The sequence below is a fragment of the Naegleria lovaniensis genome (assembly GCF_003324165.1).
Source record: "Naegleria lovaniensis strain ATCC 30569 chromosome Unknown tig042, whole genome shotgun sequence".
Classification (NCBI taxonomy): Eukaryota; Heterolobosea; class Eutetramitea; order Acrasida; family Naegleriidae; genus Naegleria; species Naegleria lovaniensis.
Window position 1 is genome coordinate 178,674 of NW_025407863.1, and position 24,074 is coordinate 202,747.

The 24,074-nt window shown below is 36.3% G+C and overlaps 13 protein-coding genes across 13 annotated transcripts; 7 read left to right on the forward strand and 6 right to left on the reverse strand.

Moving 5' to 3' along the window:
* Positions 1–50: 50 nt before the first annotated feature.
* C9374_010299 (uncharacterized protein) lies at positions 51–2,127 on the reverse strand (the record flags this gene model as incomplete). The annotated part of the gene is made up of 5 exons (XM_044685827.1): positions 51–652; positions 708–859; positions 920–1,046; positions 1,100–1,204; positions 1,263–2,127. The coding sequence occupies 5 exons, from the start codon at positions 2,125–2,127 to the stop codon at positions 51–53; spliced, it is 1,851 nt and encodes a 616-aa protein (XP_044544099.1).
* Positions 2,128–2,286: 159 nt separating this feature from the next.
* C9374_010300 (uncharacterized protein) lies at positions 2,287–2,901 on the forward strand (the record flags this gene model as incomplete). The annotated part of the gene is made up of 3 exons (XM_044685830.1): positions 2,287–2,289; positions 2,337–2,455; positions 2,511–2,901. 3 exons carry the CDS (start codon positions 2,287–2,289, stop codon positions 2,899–2,901), a joined length of 513 nt encoding a protein of 170 aa, XP_044544100.1.
* An 89-nt stretch (positions 2,902–2,990) lies between these two features.
* Positions 2,991–4,655, reverse strand: C9374_010301 (uncharacterized protein; the record flags this gene model as incomplete). The annotated part of the gene is made up of 1 exon (XM_044685831.1): positions 2,991–4,655. The coding sequence occupies one exon, from the start codon at positions 4,653–4,655 to the stop codon at positions 2,991–2,993; it is 1,665 nt and encodes a 554-aa protein (XP_044544101.1).
* A 435-nt stretch (positions 4,656–5,090) lies between these two features.
* C9374_010302 (uncharacterized protein) lies at positions 5,091–5,357 on the forward strand (the record flags this gene model as incomplete). Its single annotated transcript, XM_044685832.1, has 1 exon — positions 5,091–5,357. One exon carries the CDS (start codon positions 5,091–5,093, stop codon positions 5,355–5,357), a length of 267 nt encoding a protein of 88 aa, XP_044544102.1.
* Positions 5,358–5,760: 403 nt separating this feature from the next.
* Positions 5,761–9,045, forward strand: C9374_010303 (uncharacterized protein; the record flags this gene model as incomplete). The annotated part of the gene is made up of 1 exon (XM_044685833.1): positions 5,761–9,045. One exon carries the CDS (start codon positions 5,761–5,763, stop codon positions 9,043–9,045), a length of 3,285 nt encoding a protein of 1,094 aa, XP_044544103.1.
* An 88-nt stretch (positions 9,046–9,133) lies between these two features.
* Positions 9,134–10,259, forward strand: C9374_010304 (uncharacterized protein; the record flags this gene model as incomplete). Its single annotated transcript, XM_044685834.1, has 3 exons — positions 9,134–9,301; positions 9,368–9,593; positions 9,697–10,259. 3 exons carry the CDS (start codon positions 9,134–9,136, stop codon positions 10,257–10,259), a joined length of 957 nt encoding a protein of 318 aa, XP_044544104.1.
* A 47-nt stretch (positions 10,260–10,306) lies between these two features.
* C9374_010305 (uncharacterized protein) lies at positions 10,307–12,838 on the reverse strand (the record flags this gene model as incomplete). The annotated part of the gene is made up of 4 exons (XM_044685835.1): positions 10,307–10,617; positions 10,694–11,866; positions 11,914–11,926; positions 12,077–12,838. The coding sequence occupies 4 exons, from the start codon at positions 12,836–12,838 to the stop codon at positions 10,307–10,309; spliced, it is 2,259 nt and encodes a 752-aa protein (XP_044544105.1).
* Positions 12,839–12,928: 90 nt separating this feature from the next.
* Positions 12,929–15,130, reverse strand: C9374_010306 (uncharacterized protein; the record flags this gene model as incomplete). The annotated part of the gene is made up of 4 exons (XM_044685836.1): positions 12,929–13,380; positions 13,460–13,626; positions 13,676–14,886; positions 14,936–15,130. The coding sequence occupies 4 exons, from the start codon at positions 15,128–15,130 to the stop codon at positions 12,929–12,931; spliced, it is 2,025 nt and encodes a 674-aa protein (XP_044544106.1).
* Positions 15,131–15,716: 586 nt separating this feature from the next.
* On the forward strand, positions 15,717–16,499 carry C9374_010307 (uncharacterized protein; the record flags this gene model as incomplete). Its single annotated transcript, XM_044685837.1, has 1 exon — positions 15,717–16,499. One exon carries the CDS (start codon positions 15,717–15,719, stop codon positions 16,497–16,499), a length of 783 nt encoding a protein of 260 aa, XP_044544107.1.
* Positions 16,500–16,613: 114 nt separating this feature from the next.
* Positions 16,614–19,463, reverse strand: C9374_010308 (uncharacterized protein; the record flags this gene model as incomplete). Its single annotated transcript, XM_044685838.1, has 1 exon — positions 16,614–19,463. One exon carries the CDS (start codon positions 19,461–19,463, stop codon positions 16,614–16,616), a length of 2,850 nt encoding a protein of 949 aa, XP_044544108.1.
* A 504-nt stretch (positions 19,464–19,967) lies between these two features.
* On the forward strand, positions 19,968–20,874 carry C9374_010309 (uncharacterized protein; the record flags this gene model as incomplete). The annotated part of the gene is made up of 2 exons (XM_044685839.1): positions 19,968–20,247; positions 20,378–20,874. The coding sequence occupies 2 exons, from the start codon at positions 19,968–19,970 to the stop codon at positions 20,872–20,874; spliced, it is 777 nt and encodes a 258-aa protein (XP_044544109.1).
* Positions 20,875–21,181: 307 nt separating this feature from the next.
* On the forward strand, positions 21,182–22,996 carry C9374_010310 (uncharacterized protein; the record flags this gene model as incomplete). The annotated part of the gene is made up of 1 exon (XM_044685841.1): positions 21,182–22,996. One exon carries the CDS (start codon positions 21,182–21,184, stop codon positions 22,994–22,996), a length of 1,815 nt encoding a protein of 604 aa, XP_044544110.1.
* Positions 22,997–23,196: 200 nt separating this feature from the next.
* Positions 23,197–24,074, reverse strand: C9374_010311 (uncharacterized protein; the record flags this gene model as incomplete). Its single annotated transcript, XM_044685842.1, has 2 exons — positions 23,197–23,501; positions 23,651–24,074. The coding sequence occupies 2 exons, from the start codon at positions 24,072–24,074 to the stop codon at positions 23,197–23,199; spliced, it is 729 nt and encodes a 242-aa protein (XP_044544111.1).

Sequence of the window (24,074 nt, forward strand, 5' to 3'; positions counted from 1 at the left end):
TATAATCTAATTAGTCTAAATAATATTGCTACTTTTTATGTTGAAAAAGATTACGCCAAGTTTGTTGAAGGGTTGTGAACAGTCTGAACGTCCTCATTTTCCTCTCCTTCCTGATCGAAATAATCCAATAATGTTTGGGCAAGACGGGAAACGTCTTCAGAGTAGTGCTTTTCAAGCTTCTCTAGAACTTCAACGCCACCTTCTTGTTCAATGATATAAAGGATATCTGTGATAGGTTGAGACGCATCTCCCTTGTCATATTTTCTCAATACGGCCTCCAAGCCTTCCATGACAGCATAGGTAACCTTTGGATCTTGTAATTTGTTAAGGCCCTTAACAAGTTGATTAACACCTCCACACTTCACAACATATTCAATTTGTGATCTTGATCCACAATCACAAATATTTGATAAACCCCAATAACCTTCTTTCTGGACTGTGTATTCATCACCAAGCTTCTCAATAATTTTTGGAACGACTCCAGCATCAATAAGTTGCTGAATTTGTGAGATAGTGCCAGCAGCAATATTGGAAATTGTCCACATAGCTTCTTTTCTTAACGACTGTTTTGGATGATCCAGTAAAGATTTCAAACAATAAATCACCTCTCCAGAATTAGCAGAGAGTACTGCTTGAGTAAGAGTATCGTCACCTATTATAGTAATAATTAAAGTCGTACCACAATTTCGTCATGATTCAAGCCTTACCTGTGAGAATATTTCCAATTGTTCTAAGTGCAGGCGTTTGAATTGATGGGTAAGGTGACTTAACATGCTTGATCAACCTTGGAATAAACCCCTGATCGACGCACGCTTGTAATCGTTCCATTGGTCCATCGGTTGCATAAGATGCAGCCCAACTGTGATGGCAACAAAGTAAAATTTGAAAAATAGTAGAGATCACAAAAAGTTTCACTTACCAAGCGTCCGTTAAAACCTCTTCATCTTTCTCATCTAGCAAATTGCAAATAGTTGGAATGCATTGCTTGACATATTCGAATGAAGGAACAGGTTTTCCTCTCAAAAAATTTGAAAGGGCCCATGTTGCTTTTAGAATTTTTCAGTGTTAGTTCACTCATATATTGAGGAAGACAACTTACCGTTTCGTTGGAAAGATAGTGTATTTCCAGGTTTATCAAGTTCGTGTAGCAATAATGACATAGCTCCCATTTCCAACACAAGATCTCTCAGTGAGCAACTATCTCCTGCAATGAAGTTATGTATACCAATCAAAATGGAGCACGAATGAAGCCAAACACTTACCTGCAATGTTTCCCATTCCCCAAATCACCTGACAACGAACTTCATCATTCTCGACTGGCATTAATTGAATGAATTTTGAAATAGCACCCATTTCAACTACGTAAGTGGTGTGGTCGTGGGTTCCTGACGCCACGTTCGTTACGGCCCACGCGCTTTCCAAAAGTAAATCATAGAGTTGACGTTCAGTGATTGTTCTTTGCCCTGGTACATGTCTATAAATCTGAGAAAAAGGTTTTGGAATTTGTGACGATTGAAACTCGACATTGAAATATTTTTGAATTTCATTGAAATCCAAAAATTGAATAAAATATTCCATGGCACCTGATTGAATGACTTCATTAATCGGAGGGTTTCTTTCAATGGAAAGTAATTTTCGAATCACTGTTGCAGCGTTCAAAACAGTTTGGAAACTATTCCACTCCATATCTAAACAAGTCACTAACATGGGTAAATCCCTCACTGTTGTTTTGTTGAGAGTTTTCCTTCTAGTGCCATACGGAATCTTTTGATGGTGTCCTGTATTGTATGAGTATTGTTTGAACAAGACTCCAAATTTGTTTTTGAAATCGATATCATCTTTGGCCACAATAGTTTCCGATACAATTAATTTCCGGGTATTTTCACTAATGATCGGCCCTGTTGTTGCACAAGTACTTTTCGTATCATGATTCCAAAATAAAGAGGAGAGTAATGATGATGAATTTCCATCATCATTACGTGTCAGATCAGTAAGTGTGGTATTGAATTTTGGAGAGAACGAACACCGTCCTTGTTTAACAGAGGACAGAATTTTCTCTCTCAATATTCTCATACCGAGAGTTGCTCGATGATTTTGATGTTCCTTCTTGCGGATGCCCAAAGTCATGATTATTCTCTTTTTAACCGCTTGGTTTGCAAAATTTTTTTTCTTTTTTACAGTGGAACATCAACACACAGAAACCAATGATGCCAGAAGGTTACAAACACATCAAGTGCACAGTTCTTATGCCTTCGTTTGCTCGAACAGAAAAAAATCAGACAACAAATGGTACGTTTTGAGCGCTCACCGATTTTTTATTCAACCTTTGAATACAGAGTCTTTCATATGCTCCTTATCATGAGTGCATTCGAAAAACGCTTCAAGCGGCTTTGTGTCTTGAAAATTTTCAGTCTCAAATCGCTGAACGACACAACCACCCAGAAATTGAAGTGGGGTAAGTTAGTTTTCGAGTTTTTTCTCACGAATGCTATCCATTCTGTTGTTTCAAGATTATCTAAAGAAGTGTTGTTAAACCCTGTCATCATTAGTAGAAATACTGATCAAAAGTGTTTAATCGAAGGTTCTATCAACTCGGTGCGAATTAGCTTGTTGTTTAAGAAGCATGATCGAGTGGAGGAGATTATCTTTCCTCGTTACATGCAATTTTTAATGAATCGAGCTGAGGAGGATTTGATATTGTTGAGAAAGAAGCCAATTCAGGGGTATGATATTAGCTTTCTCATCACCAATTACCATACTCGAAATATGTTTTCTCACAAAATCATTGACTTTATCCTTTCTTTTATGGAAGATGTCGACAAGGATATCAAAGAACACAAGTTGTTTCTCAATGTGAGAGGTCAAGCTGCTGCTAAAAAGTATCTTAGACAATTTATCTAACAATTGTCAAAGGAACGCTCTCAGTATCACTTAAACGGTTGTTTTGAACGTTTGTAGCTACATTGTACATATTAAATCTTGTGTTGCGCTCAACAACAATCATGAACAATATTACTCTGATCTTGCAAGACCTGAATCATATTCATGTCCACATTGAATTGACATTGAAATCGAGCGACATGATAAAAGTAAAAATTTGCATTCCAAAATCCAGGACACCATCCCTCTACCTTGTTGGACACAAATTCAGCAATTTTTGCTTGTTTACCACATCGTACAGTCGCTGCACAAACAGCACGTCCATAGAAACTATCATAGGTTTCATCGACAAAGGTATAATTGCAAAATGGCATGAAAGCATCTGTTGTGTGTGGACCTACGGCAACATGCTTGGATGGATCTCTTACAATCTCTTGTTCATGACAACTTGCAACAGAATGTTTGTGAACGAGTTTAGAGCGAGCTATGCCTGAATAAATCTCGTGCTCTTTTTCACACAAAATACCATAACAAAATTTGAGTAGTGAAATGGGATGATGATCGAATTCATATCCCACTCTCACTGTTTCCATTTCTAAGAGATAGGGTGTTCTTAAAAGAGCTGCAGATTCTTCATTGAGCATGTCATAGCTTTTCATCATTTCTTTGTGTTGTTCCAATACTTTTGAGGATTTCCAAACTAGTTTTTCAGTATTCTCCAAATCACTGCCAAAATATCTCAAAATGATTCCATGTCGATCAAAGATGCTCAATATGGTGCATAGTTTGTGAGTTTTGATATCAAATTTAAGAGCATCAAGAAGGAGTTTCTTTCTCTTTGTGTCGTGCTGGTGTGAGGAATCATCCAATTGGATTGCTTTCGAAATTCTCTTTTTCATTTCTTGTAAAAACAGTGAAAAATAAACATAATTGAGAGAAACCAAGCGTCTTGAATGCACGTCATCAGCTTTCCAGTCATACTTTTTTCCTTGAATAAAATCTTGCTTAATGAATGAATCCAGCTCAGGACAAACTTTTCTAGAAATTTCACGTAATTGTTCGTCATGGCATGTTTCTTCTTCTTCTTCTTCGTCAGTGTCTAATTCATCAGCTTCTGCAGAGAGCCCATAATGTTTAGGATAGATGGGTGGTTGAACTACTCCATAGTTATGATGTAGATTGGCACATTGGAGAGGAATCATGGAAACCACCAACACATAAAAATTCATCCAAAATTGATCTTCTCCAAAACATGATTCCAGTTCTTGTTTGAATAATTCCATACTAATTTTATCATCTGTGTTTGGACTGCTGTTTCCATTCTTCGTACTTGTTGTGGTCGTAGAGGTTGTGTTGAGTGATTTGGATTTGTATTTTCTTGGTAGTTTTACATATTTTCCACAATCTTCGAATTCATCTGCCCATTCATCATCCTCATAGATCACTATTTGTTTGTTATTATGAAAGGCTTTCTTGTAAGACTTTTCATGCGTTGAGCCACGTTCTGCTCCATTGCGATTTCGTCTCAACGTTTGATTTAATTTTTCAATGAACCATTCAGGAGGACCCAACTCGATCAAGAATCTTTGGGACCATGTCATGTTGGAGGTAGAGGCAGCATTCCAAAATTTATTCACGAGAGAAGCATTCCGAACAAGGTCCAACGTGGTCAAGTACGAAGAGATGTGAGTGAGTGTGTCGAACGAGAAAGACCTTGCGTGAAATTCAATTGGAATTGTCTCTAAACATGTATTATAGGATGTAGGATGATTCATTTTACGGAGCTTGATGGCGTTCTCGTTTTAGAGGAGTGTATGAATATGTTGTTGTTGTTTGAATAAAATGTCATGTTGTTGTTGACTCATTTTGTTTGACGGAGAGAGTTTTTTGAAAACGAGAATACCATGATGAACTGTGAATATTTCAAAAAGCAATATTATTTACTTTGGTCCATCATTCACATTCATCTTCACTCCAAAAGAAGGCCTCTCTTCGATGTCTCTTGTCAATGTCCAAAAAAAGAAAAAAATAAAAATTGCGCTATTTGTAAATTATTAACAATAACTACAAGTTTGGTGTTATTTACAACCTTCGATCACGACTGCATACAAACGACAAAATTCCATAAATTCCAGTTTGCCATCGTCATCTTCTTTCAACATTCAAAAAAAAAACAACTACACAAACTTATCCTCTAATTCAACAGCACAATGACAATTTATAGACCAGGTCAACAATACTTCTTCTACAAGCCTTATATTTGGATGTCAGGTTTAGCCTTGCTCAGTCTCGGATCTGTTATATTGAACAAGTGGCAAGAAGGACAACAAGGTAAAATGTTTCAAGATGTTCGACCATCCCAAGCTGTAATTGATTATGAAAACAAGTACATTTATCGTCCTGGAGAAAACCGAGATGCTGTCAATCAAGTAGATTTTGCTCCATTGACTCACTCTGGATGGTTGAAGAAGGAATAAGAGAGGATCGTGTTTAAAACACTTCCAACCTTTGCCAATGATGGTCTCGTAGAGACACCATGACATCTAGTTGTACAATTATGTTGCCTTGAATAAGGCCAACAATAAATTTCTCTAACTGATTCTAAATTTTCATGTGTTCATCATTTAAGATGTAAACAACAAGGGTTAAGAAAGAAATAAAAGGAAACATACGAGTTTGCACCAAACAACTATCCATGATAAAGGATTTGAGTTTGAGCTATTATCTGCATATTCGACTTTAACAAACGGCCACTAGAAGTAAACCAAAGGAACCAAGCGTGAGCAGAAATTTGAGATTTCCGTTAAAAAATGTGAAAGCGCCAAAACCTTTCCCGCTCTGTAAAAATCTTCGAAACGTTAGGATTTAAAAATTAAAAAAATGAGTGCAACACTCGCTCGAAAACCTCTCCAAGACATTTCTAATAAGGTACATCATCATCGACAGAACATGGTCGTTCAAAGTGTGGAAGATCGAAAGAGAAACGCTCAACACTCTGCAAAAAAGACGGCAAACGAAGACGACGAACCTGTAGCCTTCAATACACCAGGATCTTTGGGATCATTAGCCTCCGAGCTGGAGGAGCTTGCCGATTTAAATGAGTTTTATGAGGACGTATCATTTGAATTGAATGACAAGATGAGCAAATCGTTAGAAAAGGAAATGGAAAAGAATGCCAAACTGGAGTTACAATCAGAAAGGGACAGAAAACAAATCGCCGAGTTAGTTTCTGAAAACAAGGCTTTGAATTCCGCCATCGAACAGTTAAAACAGAAAGCTGTCAGCAAAAGTGAGTCAGAATTAAGAAATCAATTGAAGACTCTGAATGATAAAATAGGTAAACTTGAAAAGCGACTTGAAGTTGAGACTCAACAGAAAGAAAAGCTCAACGCCTTACTTATTAAGAAAGAAAGCGAAAAGGCAAAATCTGCTTCGGCTGTTGAAGATACCACTGCCAAGCTAACCAAGAAATTTCAGGAACAAATCGCCCTGAAGGATGAAAAGATAGAGAGGTTGACGAAAGATATGGAAAAAGAAAGAAAAACGAAACAAGAATTCGAGGTTAAAATTTCTGAATTACAAAAACACGCAGAAGACGTTAAGCTTAAATATATGAGTACGTGCGAAGAGCTTGAAACGTCGAACAAGTTGGTCGAGATTTTGGATGCCAAGCTGAAAATTTCCAATGATCGATGCAAAGACTTGGAGGAGCAACGAAAACAAGGCGAGCTAAAACGTGAAGAGGAAAGTTCAGAGCTTCTTGCGTTACGGGAAGAAATGAGCAATCTTTGTGAGTCAGTGTTGAAAGAAAAATTGGATAGCGAAAAGAAGTCACAAGAAATTTCCAAGCTTACATCATTGCAAGAAAAATTGGTATCAGAAAACGGAAAGCTTTCTCAAGATCTCCGAACATTGGAATCAGAGAACTCAGAACTGAAAAATTTGGTCGAAAAGTTGGAACATCAAATCGATGAGATGGGTAACGAAATTGATAATTCCTCCAAAGAGTTCCAGGAGATTAAGGACTCATTTGCAAAACGGTTAGAGGAATTGGAGCAACAAGTGAGTGAGAAAGAAGCCGAAGTGAACGAAATGAGGCAAAAGGAGGAAAGAACAATGGGTCAACTTAAAGAGTTGGACATATTTGTAGAGCGTACAAAGAAAAAGATTGAAAAGGAAAGAGAGAAAACAAGGGAGGCTGAAGAAAGGGCAAACTCAGAAGCTGGAAAAGCCATCCAAATGATAAACAGGAATAACTCATTGCTTAAGAAGTTAGATTCGCTGACAAAGAGTAATTACGAAATGGCAGATGAAATTAAAGACAAGGAGGATTTACTTGTTCGGTTTAAGAATTACACCGAAGAGGTCGAAGCTTCGTTATCAAAGAAAGAACGAGAACTTGAAGAAACAGTTCAAAGATTTAATGCCACTCACGAAGAGCTGCAAAAGGAAAAGGCAAAAACCGAAAGAACATGGAAGGAATTAGAAGAGTCTGTAAAGTTGCTTAACCAATTACAAAACGAGAAGGAAAGTTTAGAGAAGAAGAGTTCACACGCAAGGGAAGTTTTGGAAATGAAGCTTACAAACAAACTCTCCATGCTAGAAAAGAAGTGTGACTACCTCAGAAAGCTAAATGAGATGAACGCACAACCAGAATCAGACCAGGTCAATGAATTGAAGCAATTGATAGAAAAATTGTCGAAAGAAAACGATAAGCTTTCTGAAAGAGCAACTGATTTGGAAATTTCAATGTCCACTAAGGAGTGCGAACTGTTAAAGCACTTGGAAAAGATACGTCAACTTGAAGATTTATTGAACAATCAAGCAAATATGCAATCAGCTTCCTTGAAGCCAAATGATCTGAAGAAGCGTTTAATCAGTGTGGAAAAGTCCTTAGATGAAATTCTGATTGAGCTTTCCATTGAAGGTATCACCATTAGTCAGTTGTCTCCTCGAGAAAAGGCTGTAATAATTTTAGAGAAGTTTAATGATCTCAAGAAGGAGTGTTCGGCGTTGTTAAGCGTAAGAGACCAACAACAGGCCGAGGTTCAACGATTGAAAGAATCGAAGGAAAAGACAGAGAAACAAATGATGATGTTGAAAGATTCTCTAACTTCGGAAGTTTTGGAGAGGAATGAAGAGTGTGTCAAGGACTTGCAAGAAAGTTGTGAGAATCTTTACAAGAAAATTAACATGGTTCTCGAAGAAAAGGAGTTTTCAAATTCTACAGAATCCCATGTCGATTCCAAGCTTTTGGATGAGTTAGTAGAGCTTGTCATTTCGATTCAAGTGAATATGAAGAAAGTTAAAGTACACTTCAATCAAGTGGATACTCTTCAAAGAGTCATTGAAACACAAGATGTTTTCAACAAGGATTTTGTTCTTTTATGTGGAGAACTCGAGAACAGAGTCAGATCCTTGGTCGAGGAACGAGATACCTTAATTACTGCTCAAATTCAGCAAAAGGATAAGGCCATTTCATCTACTGTGAAAAAGAAGCTCGAAAAACTAATATACAAGCATGTCGTTGTTCAGACAGAACCCTCTTCCGTGGAAGAACAAGAAATTCAAACATGTCAAGAAATGGATGAAGCAGAAAGAGAGAACCATTCCAATTTCAACAACAACTCCACTCTCTACCAAGAACATGAATCTTTGAAACAAAAGTATCAAAAATTATTAGGCACTTGTCACAAATACAAGAAACTCATGCTCAAATTTACCCAATTGCATGCCAAGGAGAAGAATCGAGAAAATTTGAATCCAGAGAACCATCGTCTTGAACCTATGAATTTATCCAACTGTTCCCATCACACAGAAGTTGATTCAATGACGCCAACTCATTCTGAAAATCATCACTTGTTGCAAGATCAAATTCCACTCATTCATGCTTCTCTCCACAAACCTCAAATTTCCTTAAAATCATCCTCACCCTCTCTCACTTCCTCTCATTTGGATCATTCCATGACAGAAACAGGTCGATCCAGTCCTGCTCATTCCGTAAATTCGGTTCGATCAGTTTCTACCACTCTCAGCATGGCAAGTAGTGAAAGAAGTAGTTCCTTGTCAACGATTTCTGCTAAAATCAAAAAGAATGTTGCAGCAGTCAAATCGAATTCCTATCTTTCTAGTCACATGATGATGAACAAGAACAAGGTCAAATAAGATTGATCTTGTGATTTATCCAATGAATTGTATAATTGTTCTCACACTTGTGTTTGATTGACTTGGAATGAGACAATTCTCATAAAAAATGTTTCAACGTTGTCAAACGAATGGTTTTGTCACTTGGATCAAATCGGGATGGCTATTGATCATGGTTTCACTGATTCTTATGAATATGGAATCCATGATTCAAGCAGCTAGTCCATTGCCAGTGGTGTTGTGGCATGGCATGGGAGATTCTTGTTGTTTTCCATTTGTACGTTTTTTTTTGAAATATTTGAAAATAATAATATTTAAAATAATATTTAATAATATTTAAAAGTCAATGGGAAAAATTGAAGATACTATCAGATCACAATTTAATCATTCGAATATATACATTCATAGCATTCGTATTGGTTCCAATGATGCAGAAGATGTTGAAAATAGTTATCTCATGAATGTCAACAAACAAGTTCAAATGGTGTGTGACACCTTAAAGAAAGATCCAAATTTACAAAATGGATTTAATGCCATTGGATTTTCTCAAGGATCTCAATTTCTGAGAGGTAAGGATTTGTATAAAGTTGTTTCATTGAGTATTGTAACAACACATTGTTCTCAATGATGATTTTATCAATTCTATGATGATTTTTAAACATTGGAAAATAGCATACGTTCAACGATGCAATCAACCAAAAGTTCATAATCTCATTTCCATTGGAGGTCAACATCAAGGTGTGTATGGACTTCCAAAATGCATTGGTGTCAATCATACCTTGTGTGAATACGTTCGTGAAATGTTGGATATTGGAGTGTATTGGGAATGGATTCAAAATACACTCGTTCAGGCAGAATATTGGCATGATCCATGGAATGAAGCAGAATTTATTGAGAGATGTGTGTTTTTACCTGACATTAATAATTATCGAGCTGTGAAGAATGAGACCTATAAGGCGAATTTGAGTTCCTTAAACAAGTTTGTCATGGTCAAGTTTTTGTTGGATTCCTTTGTGCAACCGATCGAATCGGAACATTTTGGGTTTTATAAACCTGGTCAAGATAAAGAGGTTGTGAAATTGAGGGATTCACAGCTGTACCAAGAAGATTGGTTGGGATTGAAGAAGTTGGATTTGGCAGGTCGACTCGATTTTTTAGAAGTCTATGGCGATCATTTACAGTTTACACTGGAATGGTTCATCGATAATATTGTGAACCCTTATTTGAAGAACTAACAAATCAACATGTAAATACAACCATTTATTGTGTCAGTTTAAGAAAATTAGAACAATCCTTTGACTTCTCCAGTTTCGAGGTCAATATCGATATCATAATAAGCTGGACGAGTAGGAAGTCCTGGCATGGCAGAAATTTCACCACAGAATGGAACCAAAAGTCCAGCACCACTGTACAATCTAATGTTCTTGATTGGTAAAGTAAAACCACTTGGTGCACCTTTCAACTTTTCGTCATGTGAAAAGCTGTATTGGGTCTTGGCAAAGCAAATGGTGTACTTTTCAGGAAGTGTCTCTAATTTTTCAATTTCCTTTTCGACATGTTCCATATATTCAACGTTGGCAGCTCCATAAATTTCTAAGTTTGAAATGTGTGAAAGATTGCCAATGATGTAAACATTTACCGTTATTCATTGATACGATTTGAAACTTACCCTTAGCGATGGTTTCAATCTTTTCCTTAATTGAAATATTGATATCATAGAGTGGCTTAAAGTTCATCTTGGACTTGTCTTTACAAACACGAACAATGGCTTCTGCAACAGCAACTGCACCCTTACCACCCTCAGAGAAGTGTCTGGAAGGCACACAATCATCTGCACCTGCCTCCTTAGCCAATCTAACAACTGTTTCAACTTCTTCTTGAGTGTCACTGCTGAATTCGTTAATACAAACGACAACAGGAACTCCATACTTCTTCATATTGCCAATGTGTCTTCTCAAGTTGGCAAATCCAGTTTCAACAGCATGAACGTTTGGCTTGGTGACATCTTTCAATTCACATCCTCCATGGAATTTGAGAGCACGAATACTGGCAACAATGACAGCACATGATGGGTTCAAACCAGAGACTCTGCATTTGATATCAAAGAACTTCTCAGCTCCAATATCTGCACCGAATCCAGCTTCTGTTAAAACAAATCCATCCTCGCCAACGAGTTTGAGAGCAACGTCGTCAGCAATAATAGAGTTTTGACCAGCTGCAATGTTGGCGAAAGGACCAGCATGAACCATGACAGGAGTACCTTCAATCGTCTGCATCAGAGTTGGCTTAATAGTGTCCTTCATCAAGACGGCCATTGCTCCAGCAACTCCGATATCTTCAGCAGTGACCACATTTCCATCCTTGTCATAAGCAACAGCAATCTTTCCGAGGCGATGTCTCATATCCTTCATGTCCTTGGACAAGGCCAAAATTGCCATACATTCACTTGCGACAGCAATATCGAATTGTGTTTCTCTTGTTCTTCCCTTTTCATTTGGACCTTGGCCAACAGTAATCTTTCTCAAATATCTGTCACTAATGTCCATCACTCTGTTAATTTTAATGGTTGCAGGATCAATATTAAGGCGAACGAGCTTTTCTCTTTCCTCTGGAGACAACTTGTCAGGATCTTCTCTTTCAGTAATTCCGAACTTTTCCAGTCGTTGGATCATGGAAGGAGCAAATTTTCTCTTTCCATCCTTTCCAACAGGACACAAGTGATCGAATAATTGGTCAGTCTTTTGGTATGACTCATGGAATACACGAGTGTCCACAGCAGCTGCCAACAAGTTATTGGCTGCAACAATTGCGTGAATATCTCCGGTCATGTGCAAGTTAAATTCTAATTTCCAAATATGAGAATAATTATGAATTGTGTAGAATACATACCTTCCATTGGAACCTGATCAATTATTCAATTATATTAAAAGTATTATTCAAAATGCAATGGTGTCATTCGGTTAATATCAATTCACGTTCGTGATGAGATAGTCCAAAGTAGAAGCAAAAACAAGCTCATTCAAGATCACGATACGAGTCAATCAAAACTTACAATTTGTGAATAACCTCCACCTGCAGCACCTCCTTTAATTCCAAAAACAGGACCTTGAGAGGGTTGTCTCAAACACGAAACGACCTTCTTGCCAAGATGAGCTCCCAAAGCTTGTGAGATACCCAAACACGTCGTTGATTTACCCTCTCCCAATGGTGTTGGATTGATACCAGTGATCAAGATGTAATTTCCCATTGGAGCATCTTGCAATCGGGAGAGAACCTTCTTGGCATCTACTTTAGCCTTGTACTTGCCATAAAACTCCAATTCATCATCCACATGAATTCCATAATTCTCAGCAATCTTACCAATAAATTCTGGTTTACAGTGTTGCGAAATTTCAATATCGCTTGGAGTGGGATGTAAGATTTGCTTTAATGGTGTGCCCGTAGTAGAAGTGCTTGAAGACATTTTTTTCGTTTCTTTGGCATCATCGTCTTGAAATGGATGAGAAGAAGAATTTTCAATTGTTGTTGCTGTTGTTGTAATGATCTTCTTTGAATTCAATGATGATGATGAGTTCGAGGATTGTTCATTCAGTTCAATGGTCGTTGAAAAGTTTCTGATTGCGTTGGTTGTAATACGGTAGTGTCGAGTCGAATTCGATTGGCACTCGAGTAAAGAGAGCTTGTTTTGGAAAAGTTCGGAGTGATGAGAAAATACAGGATCGGAATGAAGGAATAATTGTTGAAATTGTTTTGAAAATTTTGAAAGATTATTACTTCTACAAGTTGCTTGTTGATGAATGCAACGTTTGAGCATGATGAACTCGATATTGAAAATGTTTTTTTTAAAATCCCTTCATGAATGATCGAGCCCAAATTTAGGATTTATTGTCTCTCTGCATGGTGGTTATAAAATGGGCAAATCTTTCTTGCAGAGTGGACATTCAAGTTTGTATTCTTTCCAACGCTCCAAACAAATGGTATGAAACACATGATTACAAGGTGTGACCATGATATCTTTTGAAGCAGTCCACTCGTTCGACTGGTTACTCTTTGTGGCATCTAAGGGAACATTTGCTGAATCTGATACGGCTTGATTTGGAATTTCAATTTCAGACATACATATCACACATTTGCATTCTCCTTCTTCGATAACAGACATTGGAATTGGTCGATGGTAATTATATTTTGGTGGAAGCATAAATCCAAATAAATGGGTCGTCAAAATGGAGAGACGAGGATCAACAAGATACTGAATTAGCAATGCTGCAACTTGAATAAATAAATAAATTATTAAGGTGTAACAGAGTGTAGTGTTAGTGGGAAATTCAAGAAAGTTTGATGGTCTAGCTCCAAAATCTGTGAACACCATGTGGTTGTTAAATATATCATTGATAGCATCTTCTACTAGAAAAATGATACTTAACGAAATACTTACATAAAATGGTTGAAGAGCAAAAGATTATGAGGCTTGTTAAATAGAAAAAGTCAATTGACTTCCTCGTGTTATAAATTACGTTGACACATATTTGAGGGACAAGGAATGACATGATGAAAAATATCAAGTATTGAATTAGCTTGGGATGAACATGAGAGATGTAATATCTTGAAAGAGTATTAACAATTTTCAGCAATTATATAAAGTAATACTTACCCACCGAAGAGTATTGACATTGAGAATCCCCAAAAGAAAAAGAATAATTTTCTCATGTGCACAGATGCACTAATAATATTTTCGTAGTGATTAGGGTGATGTGACTTCCAAATAAATAACATGTACTGAATACTGGCTGTCAAATAAATAAAACTCATAAATGAAAGTGCAATGGCGCTCGTAAAAACTTCATAGAAATTCAATACAAACACCAGCGATGCTGAAAAAGTAATGAATGAAAGAGTTGAAGTAAATCCCACAAATAAAATAGACACTCTTGTAGCTGCTGATCTTGTTCGTGTGAATTTGATTTGTCTGAACAATCCAAAAATAAGAAATATGCAAAGGATCGTTCCAACTTGCAGGAACGAATTAAGTTCAGAAGTGAAACTAATATTGTCATGAAATGTTTGTGTGAATATTATAGTGTGATCGCAGTTGACACTGGAAATAACTCCTGAAACGCTCCATTCAAATATCTGATTCATCATATTTCTATTGTCTTGCACTACAAATTTGTCTGCAGAAATTCTTCCAACACCTAACCCTCGATACACACAACTTTCTTTTTTAGATGATTTGTCACTGACATCAGATTGGCTACTATAGTGGTAGTAATGGTCATGTCTAATACCTAACTCTTTCAAATCTCCAAGATAATGTGTAACATATGAGTAATACGCAAGTTGAGCACCTGCTTCTCCATGAAAGAGAAATGTATCATTCATGAGAGCTTGCTCCAGAAAGGTTGGCATCTTGTAGAACAGAAACTTTTTAGGCTTCAAAATGAAATAAAATCTGTTGGTGTAAATAGAGTACACTCCCTCAAGGAACAAGAGATTTTCTCGTTGTAGAAAATATCTTCCATCTCGAATAGTTACAGCACCGTACACAAAGTAGAATTCTTTTAAAATAGTTTTTTTAAATGAAAGATCCATCTTCAATGCGCCTCGTATGTGCACATTGTCTAACTTGTCGATTCCATCAGGTAAATAGTCATTCATATTTACTGCAGAATTTGGGTCTACCAAAATATTCTCCTCTCCAACGTCCATGAGATTAATGAAATCATGAATTGCATGTCCATACTTTGGTTGTTGTAGTAATTTTCGAAGAATATATCTAGTAACAGTAGATTCTGATAGATAATTAACACGTTTTTTCATGGGTTGCTCATTAAATATTGGATAGAATCCGTCAATGGTTCTCCACTAAAATCATTAATCATTTCATTGAATTTGTTGCGAAATAAATACCTACCGTTCCATTGGCGTGATAGGATTGAGGCTTTTCGGAAAATACTGGAAATAATATTGGATTATGATTTTGGTTACTGGTTGATTCCATTTCCGATTTTGAATTATATTTCACCTTCTTCTCTAAAGAGCGAATAATTTCGTCATGATTGTGTGGTGATGAAGGCGTTAATAACGAAGTATCTTGTTGTTGAGCCATTACCAAAGACGACCCATTCAATATATTAATTAATAATATTGAAACTATAATACATAGTATGAGCACATGATATGTACAACGGAGAAGACTCGGTTTCCTATTTTGATTTGTTACAATATTCATCAAATAATTCGGACTGAATAAATTAATGATCATCAATAAATAATCCAAGAACGCTTTGATGCTGATCTTATTGCAACTAATCGAATGATGATCATTACAAACTACATCAACTACCGGACCATCATTTATCATTACAGCTTTTGGAAAATAAGCATTTGCCGTTATTGTGTGGATCCAACAACGTTCTAAAGCTTCATCAGACACCAAATTACAGAAGTTTTGATTTGAGTCATGTTTGCAATTGTCGTCAACAAAATTTCTCTTCATCGGTGCGAAAAAGGACCAACGTGAGAATTTTTTTTGATTTTAAAATTAAATATTTGGTTTAATAAATGTATCATGTGTTTTGGTGATTCTTGAGATGGTCCTTCGTTATTCAAACATTTAATTCTTTCATCACACAAAAAGCTCAGTGATATTCAGAACGTCGCTGTCACATGTCATCATTACCTTTTTAAAAAAAATGTCGTCTTCTGAACTGATTGTCCCTTCAACTCCAAGAGGTGGTTCTGAATCGTCATCATCGCCAATACCAGGCTCATCACAAGCACCAGAAATTGTTGCCCTTCGAATCACGTACGAAATTCCAGAATCCAATCTCTCCGAACTTGAAACCAATCAATCTCCTTTCGTGAGAGTCACTTATTGTTATCCTTCCGATACATCGGTTCAACAAATTAAAAAGATATTTATTTCCTATTTATTAGCCAAACGATATCTTCCATCGAGTGTGATTCATGAACATTTAATGGATTCCTTGATCGATCAATATCGATTGGCTGTCGGTAAAGAATTATTGGTCGATAAAAAAACATTACAGGAAAATCGAGTGATGGAAAATGGAAAACCTTTGAGTGTTGTATTGTGTCGAGTGGTGGCATTGAATGATGGAAATGGTGCATCAGATTCGAATGATGAGGAGGTTATTAATTTGTCGGATTATGTGGAACGTGAAACTGTCAAGCTCAAAAAGAAGCATGTAGATGTCAAGCTGAGAATTCAAGAAAAAGTGGGTGATCAAGTATTGACTTGTGACATTTCATGTAAGAACAATAAGAAATTTGGTGTGATTAGCAAAATGTATTGTCAACATCGAAATTATAATCCTGATGATTTTGTGTTTGCCACAAGTGTGAATCACGTCTTGTTGAAGAATGAGAAATCCTTGTCGAGTATGGGTATGAACGAATCAGGAACACTTTATGTCATTAATGTGTATCATAAGGATTTAGTTTCATTCAAATAAGATGATTGTATGTGCTTCGAAGAGTGTTTTGCATATGCAGATTTGTATAAAATTAAGAACAAGATTTTATGTACAATTTGAAAAGAATATTTGAAAAATTCAATTATCGACTCTTTAACATGTCTTATGAATGAGTTCTTTGAGAACTTTTTCCATTTCATCTCTATTGAAAATATCCAAAACAATAATTTGTTGTTCAATTTGTTTTCTCTTTTCTTCGTTTTTCACTTGATTCAAGAATTGTTTTGCAATGTAATCAATGACAAGCTGAGAATATTCATCAGAAACACTTCTTGGTTGTTCTGGTTCCTTAAAATCATCTTCTGTTAATGGAACCTTCTTTTCATAGGGATCTGAAAATTTAAGGCATGTCTCTGTCATGGCCTGAATGGTTTCAGAGTCATCCAATAATTCAAGAATGGCTTTTCTTTGAAGTTCTAATTGTTGCTCCAAAGTTGTTAAATTAATGGAAACACTCACACATCGATTGTCTAATTGTCTTCTCTCTCCAATGGCCATTCCCACAGAGGAAACATCCAAAAGACGATCACGAGTAAGGGATTGTCTTAGGGAAGTCTCAGAAGGTTGTCGAGTGATATTGTCATTTGAACTGGTGGTCTGATTCTCTTCATTTTCTTCATTCTTGTTGTGATCTTCCTTAGTTTCCTGAAATTGTTGATGATGATTTTCGTTCTCTGGTGTGTAATCATGTGTTTCTTCAAGTTGTTTTTCAGACCATGTTTCTTGTTCAGAAGTCAATGGTGGTGGTTTCAATTCAGATGGAGTAGTCGATTGAGTTTGCTGAGATTGTGAAATTGCGTTGGTTGTTTCCAAAGTTGTTGAAGCAATCACTAAATGTTCAATCACTGGAGATTCCACACGTGTCGAGTCAACATCGTCACTATCCAATTCTTTTTTCAATCGATTCAAAAGTAATTTCGAAGTCTTTAACTCGTTCATTAATCTTGGTGATGCGTCAGAGTTGTTCATTGATTTCAAAGAAAGAATGGATGGTGACGGGAGTGGAGAATTTCTTGCAGAAATGTGAGTTTTTTGAGTTCCAATCATGACTGGTCTCTTTAAAAGAATTTCTTCTGGAAGAGGATCTAGGGGTACCATTTCTGAAGTTTGATTTTGTAAGCTTGTGAAAAAACTATCAGAAAAATCACAAAATACTAATTTTCTCTTGAGAGACTCCTTTTTCGTGAATACCAAAATGATTGGCACATTGGTCACTTCTGGCATGTTCACAGTCTTGTTAAAGAATTCTAATGAATCAATTAATTGATTTTTAAGAGTCAATAATCCATTATGTTTCAAACTTTGATGACGTGACAAGAACATGGAAGATGCAGAATCAATCAATGGCTTATACTTGGGAGGTTTCAATGTTTTCTTTTTCATTCTCTTCTTTTCTAATAAATCCACATGTTTCAAATTCACTTCAGTTCCTCTTGGAGACTTCAATACGCTCACAAGCTTTTGTTCTTCATGATCTTCTTCAGCAGAAAGTGCATTTTCACCGCCTTCACTACTACTCACATAGATTGGACGTTCGACTGTTAAAATTTTGTCACTATTAATATTGAGAAGTGGACTTCCAGGTGTTTTAGAATCCACAGTAATGGAAATGGTCGATCCATATAATCCTAAAATGTCATCCACCGAATATTGATTGAATGACGTCAAGCTTACAAAATATAATATAGCAACACCACTGGGTTTGAGTTGTGAATAAATTTGTGGAGAAATTTCACAAGATTGAGAAGTGGATGAAGAAGATAATGGAAGAGAGGAAGGAGTGCCCTCCAAGTTTCCAGAACTCGATGATGCTTCCTTCTTATCCTTCTTCTTTTTCTTTCCAGCATCTGTGGATGTTTCCTTCTTCTTCTTTTCATGAAGATCTGGATACAATTTGGAAAGTAAAATTTTACGCCATTTCTTTCGATCTGATCTCACTCCTGCACTGTCAATCATAAACAAACTTCTGAATTGTTCACTCATTGTGACAAGCTCTTCTTTGTTTTCCTTGCTTTCTTTCTTTTTACTGCTGGTAGGAGAGGGTTCTTGTTTCTTTGTAGTAATATTCTCTAGTTTCAATTTGATTTCAGATTCATAGTATCCTCTAGTCATGTTGGAGGCCAGTAAGAATTCCTTATCGAAATTAATTTCTGGATCGAGAATACCTTTCTGAGCTCGTCTCAATGAATGTGCAATTTCTACACAATGATTCATGACATAATTAAAATTCTCAAAGTGTTGCCATTGTGGTTGTTTTGGTACAGTATTCACATTTCCAAATTTATCTAAAACATTTCCTGAAATGACCGATCCTACTTGTGTGTTACCAAACAAAAACAACAATTCTGGTGACATTTTGTTGAAATAAATAATGGCATAAATTTTGTGTAATATTGTTTCTGTCTGCCACATTTCATAAATGTCTCTCATCATCTTGTCATTACTCCACAACAATTCAGGTTTGACAATTGCTAATTGTAACAAACATCGATCATCCAAATCGTCGGTGGTTTCTCTTGTTTCTACATGGATTGTCACATTCTTCAAAGTAGAGTCCATATTCTTGGTTCTCTTTTTGAGCAAGACATCAATCAATGCTTCCGATCTCACCTCTTGTAATTTCATTTCCGAAAATAATTTCTTTTTCACACACACAATCAACAACAACCAAGCAAACATGGAAGACAATAATTCTTCTCGATATTTCATGGATCGACTCGTCATGGATCCTTCCAATATTAAATTTGACATTTTAGCAAAAAGAGTCTTTCCCGAATTGGAACTTCCCATCAACAACAAGTGATGAAGTAATTCTTCTTTGTGAATGATGGGTTGAGTGGTTGTGGTTGTTGTTGTTGTAGGAGCTGTCGTTGATGGATTGGTAGTGGCAAAATCAAAAGGTTGATCCTCTTGATTGCGATGATGACTGCTGGCTTGTCCCATTTTTTTCTTGTTGGATGATGATGTTTTGACTGCTGACGTTTGTGGTGTTAAATTAGCAGGTGAAAATGTCGACAAGTTCGAAAACTAACCAACCTTATTACTCTTCCTTATTCAACTTGATGTTTTCATTGACTTCAAAGAAATCTAGATTCAATGAGATGCGTTAATAGAATCGAACAAGAATCCTTTCTTCCGTTTGCCTCCAATCTCCGTTTCCGAAAAATCTTTTCCTTGCTCCGGAGCGTGTGTGAATAAAACTCATCAAAAAATTAGCCTCATTCCCATCAGCGCCTCTCTCTCACAGACGCATCTTGGTCTCTTTCATCATTGGTGTGTGAAAATTAATTTCGAAAATTTATCCAGCGACTTGTCGACAAGTTATTAAATAATAATAATATTATTTGAAAAGTTTTTGTTTCGTAGAGAATGCAACAACAACCCACACGACCATTTTTAAAATCTTCTCCATTCTTGATGATGTGTGTATGGATTTCCATATTCCACATGATTCTCAACATGATGATTCATTTTTCACATCAACAATCCACTCAACCTTTTTGCATTTTCAAGTTACCAGATGGTCGAGTGATTGATTTAAATCGAGCAACGAGACCAGATTCAGATTATCATGTTTACAATGCACAATTGAATTATGATTTTTATGTGAATTTATGTAAAGATGCTAGTGTGCCATGTAATGGACAGAATTATGCTGGAGTGGCTACGTATACGCGTGGAAGTGAGTTGATGTGTGGAACGTATATGGCTGGAAAATCAATTGCAGGTAGGTTTTTAAAAATGTCAAATGTCAATGATACATTCCTTACGTGTTGTTCATGAACACACCCCTATTCTTCTTACATGTTGATTGCTCTTCTTAATCATGAAATGTTTCATGACCCATCATTGTACAGATAATTATCAAATTTCTCTCATTGATTCCTCCAAGCCAGAGCTAGGTGTTACTGTTCAAGTCAATAATGGTGAACGTTTCATGAACAAACAAGAAAGTATGAAAATTACCATGAATTGCAAACCTAATGGTGATCCTGTCAAATCCTTTTCCTTTTTAGGAGAAGTCACCACTCAAACTTCCATTTCCTATGAATTCACAATGGACACTCCACACTCATGTATTGTTGAAGATGTTCCATTAGGAGGTCTTGGATACTTTGGTCTAACCATGCTCATCATTTTCATTCTCTTCCTCTTGTATTTCATTATTGGATATTTCTTAAATACATTGGTATTGAAAAAGAGTGAAGGATGGGGAATTTCACAACTTCCTCAATTCGAATTTTGGAAAAATGTACTCTTATTGAGTTGGGAAGGAATTTTATTGATTAAGGATGGAATTCAATTGGTGATTTTTAAATATATTTTGAAGAGAAGTGTTTATAATGCTATTTAATACCATGTTTCAATCGATATATTCTTCCATCTATCCATCAATATACACATGATTTGAAATAAATTTTTAACATTATTTGAAATAGAAGTCAATTTAATTGTAACAAGAAATGGTGAACCCTGTAAAAAGGAAAAAACATTCTATTCCTACCAATGGATGTTCAATGACCACACTTGACCAGAATGGAGAATTGGAAAAATTTTTTTTTCAAACTCATTGAACCTTTCATCATCGTCATGTCTAAAATTTTCCATCATCAGAATCAACTTCCATCAATTAAAATCATCATCCAAACATTAAAAAAAAAATGTCCTCCATTCCTTCTTCATCATCGGGACTCTCAAATAATACCAACGTTGCATCCTATTCCTCATTCATGACGAATCCGTTTCAAATAGCTCTCCGAAAAATGGATGAACTCAATGATCAATTGAAACATATCAAGCCTTTAACTTTGATGTTTTATACAGCAACGGCAATGGCTTCTGCATATTATGGAAAGCAGCTTTGGGAGGCTTCAAAGGAACATCCGAATGGATTATCTGGAGTCATTCTTGGAATGTTGTTGAAAACAGTGAGAAAACTTCCGATGGTGGATTCTGGTATTCAATCGACGTTGGTGAAGATTTCAAAGGAAATTAAATTGTCTTTTAAAAAAGGAATTGAAAATGAGGAAATTAATTACCAATTGCCTGTTGAAGGAATTCCCTATGAAGAATTGTTATCACTTTTGCAACGAATGAGAGATGTTGATCGAAGAAAAGTTCAAGAAAAAAAGCTTTCAGGTGTTGTGTACATTGATGCCAAAGTTGACAACGAAGAGCTCAATAAGACTGAAGAAAAGAATGGAGATCGTTCTTCTGATCCTTTAGCTTTCAGAAAACATCACGAGGAATTATTGGCTAAAACTTATAGTTATTTTATGCATACAAATCCATTGCATGCCGATTGTTTTTTATACACTCGTAAGATGGAATCTGAGGTCATTAGAATGACAGCTGCTTTCATGAATGGTCCATTCAATAAGGAAACAGGTGAGGGAGTTGTTGGTGCTGTCACCAGCGGCGGAACTGAAAGTATTATTATGGCTTTGAAGTCATACAGAGACCAAGCAAGAGCAGAAAAACCGTGGATTAAACATCCAGAAGTGATTGCTCCAAGAACTGTTCACTGTGCCTTTGAGAAAGGATGTCACTATTTGGGATTGAAATTACGATTGATTGATGTCGATTTGACAACCTTTAAGGTTAAAATGGACTTGGTAAGACAAGCAATTAATTCTAATACCATTTTGCTCGTTGGCTCTGCTCCATGTTTCAGTCAAGGTACTATTGATCCAATTGACGAGTTGAACGAGCTAGCAGTGAAACATGGAATTGGACTTCATGTCGATTGTTGTTTGGGAGGATTTGTGGTTCCATTCGCCAAGAAATTAGGATACGACATTGGAGTGAAAGAATTTGATTTTACTCTACCTGGTGTGACAACCATCAGTGTGGACACCCACAAATTTGGAATGGCACCAAAGGGAAGCAGTGTATTATTGTTTAGAAACAAAGACCTGAGAAAGTACATGTACTTTGTTACGACTGATTGGATGGGTGGTGTTTATGCATCTCCAACCATGTCAGGATCTAGAAGTGGTGCTGTTGTTGCAGCTGCTTGGGCCTCCATGATGCATATTGGTGAAAAGGGATATTTAGAAGCAAGCAAAAGAATTGTAAATACTGTATTACGAATTAAGAAGAGAATTACTGAAGAAATTCCAGAAGTTGAAGTATGTGGAAATCCAAGCACTGTGGTGATTGCTGTTCAAACAAAATCTTCCTACAGTAATATTAACATTTTCCAAGTGATGGACTTTTTGTCACATCGAGGTTGGTCTTTGAATGCATTGCAATTCCCTAGCGCCTTCCATATTTGTATTACATTGAATACAGCAACAGATGAAAAGGCTGATGAATTTATTTTGGACCTCAAAGATGCTGTAGCTCAAGTTAAGAATAATCCTGATAGTGTCAAGGGATCAGCACCAGTGTATGGTCTTGCTGTGGCTATTCCAGACCGCTCTCTTATTGCAAGCATGGTTACCAATGTGGTCGATGCCATGTTAGATGTTTAATGATTGGCAGGTCCAATTTTTTAAATTAATTTATTTAAGATCATTTACAATGTGACAGTTCAGATATTAGTCAAATAATAAGTGAATCATTTTGTGGTTGTTTTTAATGACTATCATGAACTATCTTAGTTGAAGTTTCACCTGCACTCCAGAATGATCCGAAAGTGGAATGATTCGCTGTTCCATCGTGTGTGTCCAATTCACAATTTCAGTTGTGCTTTGAAATTTCCACTCACTATCACATGATCCAAACACAACACTCCAGCAAAAGTCGTAGGATGCTCGGAAACTTTTGAGCCAAAAACATCTTGACACAAACCAATTTCCGTATTCAACAGATTCATCATTTCGTTGTACATTTCTTCTCTAATACTGTCAATATTGAAATCTCCTGAAATGATAATTCTTGGAGGAGCCTCTGTAGTATGTAAAAAAGGTTCAATACATTCCTTAATAAATTGAACCAATTCTTGAATTTGGAGACGTCTCTTATTTTCATCAAAAGCTTCCATGTGTAAGTTGAATAAGTGTAATAGCTGGTTGTTGTTGGCAACTTGAGTTTTTCTATTATTATTGGAATTGTTCCTCGACTCTCTGGAATCATCTTGAGACACATCCTGTGTTGAGGAAATATCACCAATGCATATAATATACCCTTTGCAGTAACATATGATCTCCAAGTTGTACTCTTAAAGATGTAATTTTCAGATTTCAACACTGGATATTTACTCAAAATCACCAATCCAGAATCTTGACAGAGTGGAAATGGTTTTTTAGATTCCACCACATGGAAAGCAAGTTTTTGTCCAATTTTTTTTTGAATCAATCCATTCAACATTTCATCATACGGCGAATTATCAAAGAGTTTGAACCAAACATTTCCAAATCGGTGCAATTCTTGAAAAAATACAAAATCCAATTGATTTTCATCATTGTTTAATTGATGTAAAAATCCCTTGACTCGTTCCGATTTATAGGGAGGTGATTCTCCAATGAGCATATGAATGAGGAATGTATTGTAGGTCAAGAGATGAAACGTTTTATGCCCCTCGAAAATGTTCGGATTGCCTCGTGCCAT